Genomic DNA, 9,598 nt, shown 5'->3' on the forward strand with positions numbered 1-9,598 from the left:
GAACCTCAGCTGTGGTCTGCTGGTCCTCAACCTGCTCCAAGACCGTAAGAAGCAGCACTGCTTGATGCACCTAGAAATAACTCGCTACGGAAAACATCCTCCTGGGGGGCAACTGCCTCACCGGGGGTTTTGAGAGGATGGGTTGCACAAACATTTCCTTTGGGGGTATCATTGACAGAACACACCGTTACACCAGTTCAGCCAAACAGGTTTGCTGAAACTTTAGAGAGATTCCAGCTTTTAAACCCAGTGAGCAGGAACAGGGCTAGAGAAAGATTAACCCTGGGGGAACGTGGCTGTTGTAACCTTACACCATCAGGTGTACATCTGAGAAACCCAACAGCAGAACCGACCTGAACCCCCTCCAGGGACCAAAATAGATTTTGGCTGCCATACAGTAATGCCAGGATTCTGCTGTGAACATGCCCAGCCCCTCCAGTCCCCCCCGCCCCCCTTTCCCAGCCGCGTCTGCCACGTCGCTGGGCAGGGTCACGCCGGGCTCGCTGACCCATGGGGCCAAGCACCCACTGGTGGAGCAGGCACCGCTGCCAGTGCTGGTGAGAAATCCCCTCTGGTTCCTTCAGGTCCCGGTGGCTTGAAAATAGTCAGCGTTACAACTGGGTGAAACTTTCACCTCCGCTTTTTCAGCTGGACTTACCTCCGTCAGATGTAGTTCTCACATAAACTAAGACCCCTTCAGTTGCAGGCTTCTAGGGGGAGCACAAGTCCTCCCTTGGCTGCCCTGGTGCATTAAAGCAGCCCGAGCGTGTCCCTCACCACCGCAAAGGTGCACTTAGAGCTCGTCTGCGCCAGGTACTGAGCTGTGATTTGGAGACCCCAGGCCAAGCTGGCAGCGCCCCAGGCTCAGCCCCTGCTCTGAAGGCAGTTTGCCCCGTTAGTGTGGCACCCGTCGGCGCCAACAGCCCGACTTGCAAAGCTCCTTCCAAATTATTTCAATACTCACGGTGCTGGGACTGTTAGTGTATTTATGTTTGACTCTTAGCAATGCTACTCAACCGACTGCTCGCTCAAAGCCCTACAGGTCTTCAACTGGAGCAAGCGCAACACCTGAAACAGGAGATGAGGAAAGGGAACGGGAGAGGAGATGGGAGGGGAAAATACGGGATCAAACTGCACACTTTAAACAATTTTTCTTTTTATTATGAAAACAAAACAAATGCCCCAGGACCAGGGTCCATGATTACCAGTAACATCAAAGATTACTTTCTAACTTCTTTTTTTTTTTTTTTAAATTCTGTCGTGTTTTGCGCCAGCAATTTGCAATAAACAAGCTAAACTACTTACATTGACTCATTTCTTTTCAGTAACTGACATTTACAGGAATATACTAGAAATGGCACTAAAAAGTTTTAAGAAAAAGAGTTACGGTAAATTTGCATGCACATCATACAGAAAAGTAACATTTTTTTAAATATTAAAAAAACCCCAAAAATAAAACAAAAATACAACAACAAATCGTTCTGGATTGGTTATGCCAGTATCAGGGGTGAGTTCTAAGTGGCCTGTGTCAAATCCTAGCTGGTGCTTTATTTATTTTTTTAAAAATGACATTTAAAAAGATATGCAAATCCCATTTCTTTAAAAAAAAATGCATCTCCTGGTTTTACAAGCAAGGTAACGCTACTAGCGTAATGAATCCTCGCCCCAAGTTCCATCCTCAGCAAGGCAGAGGCTGCCCACAGTTAGCCCTAGAGGTAACTGCTCGTGTTTGAGAAGACGTCTTTTTTAAAATCCAGTACTAAAAAGGTTGTGGTTTTAATTTGTCGTGCCCCGATCCCTTCCCCCTAGCTCCAACCCCAACTTTAAAAAACAGCATTCCTTTCAAAACAAGGAAAAAAAAATTAAAAACTGGTCTAAGAGTCCCCAAAACAGAGAAAGAACTAGATTAGGTAACTGCAGTCTGCTTCTACCACATAGAGAACATGGAAGGAGACCTCACTGGGTAACTAACTGGTATATATACACGCACAGACGTGCTCGTGTATGCGCGTGGGGGCGCGTGCATCCGTCAGACACACACTCACAAACAACAGTTACACAGTCCTGAAATATCAGTTCTACAGTTACAAACCCTGTCGGTAGGAAAGTTGAAAATCACATCAATACAAAAACTGAAATGATTTTTGTACAGACAACATTTGGTTAGCAGAAAGCTGTTGTACGCAACAGATTCCTTTAGCAGACGGATCGGGGCCCGAGCCCCCGGGATGCGGATCTCCCTCTGGTCCCGCTGAGCCTACATCTGATGGTATGCAACAAACAGGCTGACCTTACAATCAGATAAAGTTTAACAAAGTTTTTAAAGGTGCGGTAATGCTGGTTGATTGACAATAGGTCTGGTCAGATATTGTTTTGTCAAACAGGAATTCATCGGAAAAAACAGTTTCAATAAAACTATTTGTGTGTACGTATACATAAGAAATCATAGCGATTTCAGTGAAGTTTCCCCTGGAAAACAAAGTTAAACTTTGTTCGTTCAAGAAAAATTCTACCATAAAAATTTCAATTTTTTTTTTTTTTGTTTTATTCTTAAGTTTAAAAATGTCATTTCAAATGTTCTGTGTTTGATCGTTTTCAAGTTATTTCATGACATCTGTACTGACATGTCATGCAATACAAACTCAAATAAATGCTCTATCATTTCAGTGTCCAACTCACGAAGGGCTGCTGCTACTTACTATGGACTGAAAACATCTCTTCGTTCCTGGAGACACTCTGATCTGGAGGCACAAGAGGCACCACTACTGACACGTCGGGAGGTAACGAGCACTACAAACAACGCCAAAATGAGAAGGTGTAAGAACAACATTTTGCAATGAAGAGTCACCAGTTTCTTTCCCAAAATGCAGGTCATGCCAAAATGGGTTTCTCCTGTGAACCGTCATTTCAGAGGGAACACCTGACTTTCCATGAAAACAAACCACGTTTCCCACTAAAGGGCAGCCCGAGTCACAGCAGGGCGTATCAAAGATATGCAGGTGGTTCTTCATATCCCTCGGTGCTTTTGGTTGCTTGTTTACCTTGCAAATCCCCAAGCTAGGACAGGTTTGCCAACCAAAACAGAGATCCTCTTCCAGCACTGCAGACGGTCCGGGCCAGGTCCCTTGCCATCACTTCATGCTTGGGCCCCAACCCGTTGGCTCAACCTTTTCACTGATTTTGATGGGACAGACCTTATGCGTCCTGGAGGAACCTGGCAGTGGTCAGCAGGGTTGTCCCTGCTGTCGGAGGATCGTGGCGTTGCTGCAGAGCCAGGTCCCCGGGATTTGTGTGGCGGTGATGCTGGCGAGAGCGCCTGCCGGGCGGGCTGCTGTTGCCTCCAACACCGGCTGCGGTCTGTTCTCCGCACAGGAGCATGTTTTGTCCAGAGGGATCACCATGTTACATCAACAGCATAGCTCAGGTTAATGCACATGGGAAAAGGGTTCAAGCAGGGAAAGCTGGGAGCTTGTGTGTCCAAGTTGTCATGGTATTGAATTGGCTGCAATTATTTTAATTAAAACACTAGCTGGCTTTGATAACGCAAGTCTCAGACAATAGGAGAAACACAGATGAAACCCAACCCCATTAAAAAAAACTCCTAAGCTCTTAATTAGGTGTATATTACATTTCCTCATAGTAAATTCTGAAAATATATTACTAAGGATCTGTCTAGGGGAAGATTTTAAGGGCAGAATTTAAAAAAATATAGAAACTAAAAATAACTCCACTGTTAACGGAAAAGAAAAATAATTCCTTTCAGTAAGAATCGAAATACCCTAGTTCATCCACTTTCAAATACTATGGGAAAACTATCTGCAAAGACTTGAGAGCTTCCTGCCAACAGGCCAAGTGCCCTGGTGATTGCAAAACAAGCCAGAGATGCCCAGCAACTTACAGGAGGAACTCAGTGCCTCACAGCAACACATCATCGCACGCTCAGCCCTTCGTGAAAAATGGGAATTCTTTTCTACAGCAAACTGTGGCGAGTGTGTTACTGCCACCGCACAGGCAAGACACAGGCAGAGGCACGTCAGCTGTACGAGGTGTGCATCTGAACACTCCGAAATGATGGTTTTTAAAGACAGATGTGCGTGTGGCCAGCTAATAAAACCTCAGCCGATGGGCAGTAAGTGACTGGCAGCTGAGTGTGGATGCAGTCAGAAGTGCAAACCATGGAGTGCTAACAACAGGCTGGCCCCGCGCTTCCCCGGCGTTCCAGCAAAGGGACACCCCCCAGACACCACACAATCTCCTGTCCTGGCTCCTGGAAGCTGAGCACGCAATGAAAATTGTGTGTTGGGGTTGAGGAGTCCTCCAGAGCCACTCACCTACGTGATAAATAAAAGCTGGTGCAATCTGCACCCCGGGGCCTCTGGCAAACCACTCACAGAGACCGCAGCAGGGTGAATTTTAGGGCTACCCCACAGTAGAGAGGCAGCCTTAGGGGCTGGTGCTGGGAGAGGGAAAGGCATAACTTTCTGTTAAACTCTGTATATTTTTTTCTTTACAATAAAAAGTTAAGAATTTACAATAAATTTCTGCCCCTCAGATTACAAATTTTATATAATTATAGAACTGATGTTTCCCTAAAATTGGATTATAAGAGAAAAAAACCCCACTTTTCTAAAAAAAAAAAATTATAAAAAAAGAGAGGGGGAAAAAAAGACCTCTGGAAGTATTACAGAGAAAATAATGTGCTGCATCAAGAAACTGTATCTACCTGTATGTCTCCAAGATCTGTACAAAACAGGGAAAAAAAGGGGGCTGGGATGAAAAGATAAAGAAGAGGGAAAACAAACCCAACAATGAACACACCAGTCATGACAGAGCACCAGACACAGGACAGACTGGACTGTAGCACCTGTAGGTATAAAGTCCATTGGATTTTAAAAAGTTTCAGATTTTTATTTACCTTTTTTGTTGTTTTTTTAATTTGGTTCAAACCACATTAAAAGTCTGCATTTCTGCTGGTCTGCATAATGCAGTTTTGCTTCTGTTATATTTTTTTTAGTAGGTTTTAAATGACCAATGGTGTTTAATAAATAAAGTACCTGTATATACATGAAATCAGCGACAGTGAAAACAGAGTGTGTATTGCAGCAATGCAGGTCAAAATGTTAGGCTGGGCTAAAAAAATTGCAAGCCTTAAAAAAATTGTCTCTTTTTCCTCCCTCCCCTCTTTTTTCTTTTTATTGAGGTAAGCATTTCAGTGTCTGGAAACCTGCACCCTGCATGACACAGAAGTAGCATTCCCTTTCTAGGAGCTCACTACTGAAACAATAAGGAGGGGGGGAAAAAAAAAAAATCCAAACCAAAACCACACACAACATCCCTCTCCAATTCCCCTGCCAGCTCAGCCTCAGCTGGAGCTCAAGTGCTCCATTATTTTAAGCCCAGGCTGAGGTGCTTGTCATGGAGAAAGTACTTAAGCATCATGGAGAAAGTACTTAAGCACGCATCTAATAATGAGCACATGACTCGCCTTGGTCACTCTGCAGGGATCACTCTGAGGTCCAGCTGAGAACTATCAGCCAAAACCTGTTTTCAATTAAATGAAAATTTTCACAGAGAGTGTCCTTTTCCTGGAAATTATCTATTTGATGCTAAAAATAACATTCCCAAGAAACTTGAGCATCCCTTGCTCCCTTCTTCCCAATGTATCCCCAAGAAAAATGAAAATTTTGAGTGGAAAACCAAGAAATGCAACCACTTATATTGCTCATGTACTTCAAGTTAAATTCATGCTTAAATACCTTCCCCTCTATGCCTCTACCAAGATTAAAAAAGAAAAGCATGTTAGCAATCCACAGTATAGGAGAAATTTTTTTTTTGTTTTTATGTAAAAAGATGATAGCATCTGACATGTTCATCACACTGTAGACTTCGAGATTAAGAATACTAGTGCTAATAACAAATACACCAACTAGTTCAAAAGCTAACATCTTTCAGATACAGTACCATTTTACAGAGATTTCTTTAAAAAAAGATTTTTTTTTTACCTTGTGTGAGCCAGGCAGGCTTATTAAAAGAGAACATTCTGGGGAGAGGGAAGGGGCAAGAGGGAAACGTTACTACAAACCTTGCAGAACTTTCTATTTATCTCCTGCTAAGAGTTCAAAGTTCTTCCATTTTCAACCAATCTTCTTCAGTTAAAATGTATTTTAGAGACTTTATGCAAAGGGAACTATTTGCCATAAAGTCTAGTCACACACACACACACGCAAAGATCTTTGACCTATGAAAAGAGCGCCCCCCAAAAAAATGGAAGATACCTTTTATAACACTGAATTAAAAAATAAAATAAAAAAGTCAGAGAAAGAGAGGAAAAAAAACCTGACCACCGTGGAACAAGAGCAGTATATTAAGGAGAGAAAGGAACACTGCAGAACATCGGTGAGGGTGATGTCCATTTTGTGTTTTGTGTGTAAGTGTCCATAACTCATTCCGAGTCGCTGCTGTCCGAGCTGGAGCCGCTGGAGCTGCTGCTCCCGGACTCGGAGGAGCTGCTGCTGCTGAGCCGGGAAGGGCCTCCGGAGGGAGCTGAGCCAGATTTCTCTGCGGGGGAGAAGGCAGCAATGTGGTTACTTGCAAGGAACTGAACTAGAGAAGGTTTGCCCACAGCCTTCATCCTTCCATGGCTTCGTTCACAACTTTGTTTTGCCTGGGCAGCTTATTTACCCGCAACCTTTGCTTGCTGCAATGAGCCCTGTCCCGTCAGTGGATGCCAAGGTCTCCCAGACTGCAGGTGACCATGGAAGTTTGGGATCCGCTTAGGAGAGCGAAGCACCTGGGGAGCTGTGCCCACAGCCTTGCATGCTTCAGTGCAACCTCTGAAGCCAAGAAAACCTCGCTTGACTTGTGTGAAGCTGGAAGCAGCTCAGTTCACACTGGCAGAACCTTTTGTACCATTTTTCATGCTATTGCACTACATGGGGGCTTGTGCTTTTTTAATCCCACAATGGAGAAAACCCGTCCATCAGATGCTCTGTGCTACTGGCCTGTATCACAGTCCTGTACAGGCTCATGCAGAGCAGATGATCCTCGTCCTTCTGAAGGATAAATTGCCTGTGATACACCTCACATTTACAACCCACAAGAGCTTCCATCTGGACAGGGACCAAAGCAGCCCCCTGCAGAAGCTCAGTGCCCAGCAGTAACCCACTGTGCCCCACCACCACTGACCAACTGGGGTAACTATCACAGAGATAAACCCAAGGCTACAAGGCGGCAGCAGTTATGCCTTAGTGAGGAAGTTTATCTACATACACAACTTTTTGGGCATTGTTAGCACAGTACAAACAAAGCCATTACCTTTCTTTGCAGGTTTCTTGTTGTTGTTTAGCTGCCCACTGACGTCCTGTAACCGTTTTTCTAGTTCTTTCTTCTTTTCCTGAGCTAACTCTTCTTTTGACTTTGCTGCTTGCTTTTTTCCACTTGCAGCTGTGGAGGAGGAACGCACAATTTCTGAAACTGCATGGTCGCAGGTGAAAGAGAGTGGACATCACTATTTTACAGGGCATGTAAATCTGTGCAACCACTCTGCAGCGACACTGCTAAGATCGCGTGACCACACAGCAACTACACATCCCGGAGAGAGGACAACACGTGAAGTTGTCCAGATCATCCAATCACCATCATCCTGTAACACACACTTTGTAAGAGAGACCTTTGGCAAAGTATTTTAGAAGATAGAAATATCCATGTAATAACCTTGTAGTTGCAGGTTACTTACCAGCCAGTTATACGGTCAATAGCTACACATTTGTAATTACAGAATTGTTACATGGGTTTTCTGCCCTGTAAAATAAAGTGTCCCATTAAAGGGTGTCAGAAGTAAGCGTCTGCCATTATAACTTAAGGTACCTCACGCAAGAATCTACTGTGTTTTATGTTGCTTTAAATATAAAATGAACCAAAATGGACAAATTAAAAATCAACTGAGGCAAAGGCTAGCAGACAAGAATGTAGATGCATCAGTTAGGATGGAAATGATGAGAAGTACCAGCAATATTCATACTTCTGAGCAGAAGACATATCCCTCCAAAGGAGGAGTAACTGAACACAGGTGTTGGCCGGTACCAGAAGCAGAAGACAGGGGCCAGACATTTTCCCTGATCCGGCAAGGAAATACCTACATTTCTGTGTGCTGTTTTAAGGCAGTGATTTAAAAAAAAAAAAAAAAAAAAAAAACAGAGTGAGGGTGCACCCCCGAGCACTAAGCATTGCAATAGAGAGCTGACAGCAGGAGAGTCTGGCTGGGGTCAGGCACATCAGCCTGCCAGCCCCGGCTGTACCAGTCTCAGAGGAGCAGACGGACAGACATCCAAAATTATCTGTGTTACTCTACAGAAGGATGCTTCTTAACCATTCTGGAAAAATTTTTCTTGAGCTATTCCAACAGTGAAGGACTCAGAGGCAAAAAAAAATAATTAAAAAATAATAATTAAAAAAATCAAAGCAGTGTATTAAAAAGCAAAAAGAAGGGTCAAAGCCTGAGCTTTGCTTAGGCCTACCTGGAAGTCCTGTGGTGAGGAAATGGAGGTGCTCTGCAGGAGTTGCGAGTAGCTATTGTGCTATACTCTTAACAGGACAACTCCCCCTTAACCGACAAGCAGATGGACAGAGCCAGGACCACTTCAGGTAAGTGATCCTACTGCTATTCAGCTGGAGCTAAACTCTCGAGGGGCTGCAACAATTCACTCTCTGTGGATGAGGCACAGAGAAAAGTCTGTCCCATACCGAACCGTACACTCGGCAGTGCATTAACAATAATCCTCTGATCTGATAGAGGCTGAGGGCAATATGGTGATGAGGCCATCTAGGAAGAACAGTTTTGGGGTGAATATACAATTCAGACTCTTACACTCAGAATCCACAGGTTGCCCAGGTAACTTTGTGCCAGTTATTTATTCCCTTGGTGCTTTGGATCCCAACCATGCTTTTTGTTTCTTTCTTAATTAGATGCTAAACTATTCAGGATAAGAAACTGATCCTTCCAGATGTGTGCACATAACACCTAACATAATGAGACTGAAACCTTTATAGTGCCTTCTAGGTAAGTGATAAAGGTACCACACAGGTAGTGTAGAGGAACACAATAGTCCTCCACGTCTCCCACAGCATGACATCATGGGAAGAAAGAACAGGAAAAAATAGAAAGCTTCTGTACGTTTTCCTGGGAGAAAAGAATCTCTAAAAATCCCTGTCATCACATACCCAACAGCTGGATAAGAGAATCCCAACACACATGCCCTGACTCCAAAGCTGAGCCCAAGAGCTGGTGGGGGAACATGTGCCCCAGGAGGTAACTTACAAAATGGTTTCCTTTGTTTTTTCTGTAAACAAGATTTCACGTATCTCTCCAGTTCTCGTAAAGTTGTGGGCTTCAATGTTTCAAAATCTATTTCAATCTCGTCAGGATTGGAGTCTCTAAGGGAAGGTTCCCGTGACTGGATGATGTGCACCACCCTGCCTAGCTTCTCCCCAGGCAGGCGGTTGATGTCCAAGCTGAGTTGTCGTTTCTCATCGTAGGTCATGGGCAGACCTTCCTCCTCCTCATCTGCATCATAGGTTGCAGATGCCTGTTTGCCTCCTT

At 44.2% G+C, this 9,598-nt stretch overlaps 1 protein-coding gene across 1 annotated transcript in view; it reads right to left on the reverse strand.

Moving 5' to 3' along the window:
* Positions 1–1,203: 1,203 nt before the first annotated feature.
* The window catches only part of BRD3 (bromodomain containing 3), a 48,379-nt gene continuing 39,984 nt past the window's right edge, over positions 1,204–9,598 (reverse strand). Inside the window, exons 11-13 of the mRNA XM_035897647.1 lie at positions 9,317–9,595; positions 7,315–7,443; positions 1,204–6,558 (exon numbers count right to left, since the gene is read on the reverse strand). Of these exons, the coding sequence (XP_035753540.1) occupies positions 6,443–6,558; positions 7,315–7,443; positions 9,317–9,595 (524 nt within the window). The 3' untranslated portion in view covers positions 1,204–6,442. The remainder of the gene's footprint in view (positions 6,559–7,314; positions 7,444–9,316; positions 9,596–9,598) is intronic.

Source organism: Egretta garzetta, unplaced genomic scaffold, assembly GCF_000687185.1.
Source record: "Egretta garzetta isolate BGI_Z169 unplaced genomic scaffold, ASM68718v1 scaffold417, whole genome shotgun sequence".
Taxonomy (NCBI): domain Eukaryota; kingdom Metazoa; phylum Chordata; class Aves; order Pelecaniformes; family Ardeidae; genus Egretta; species Egretta garzetta.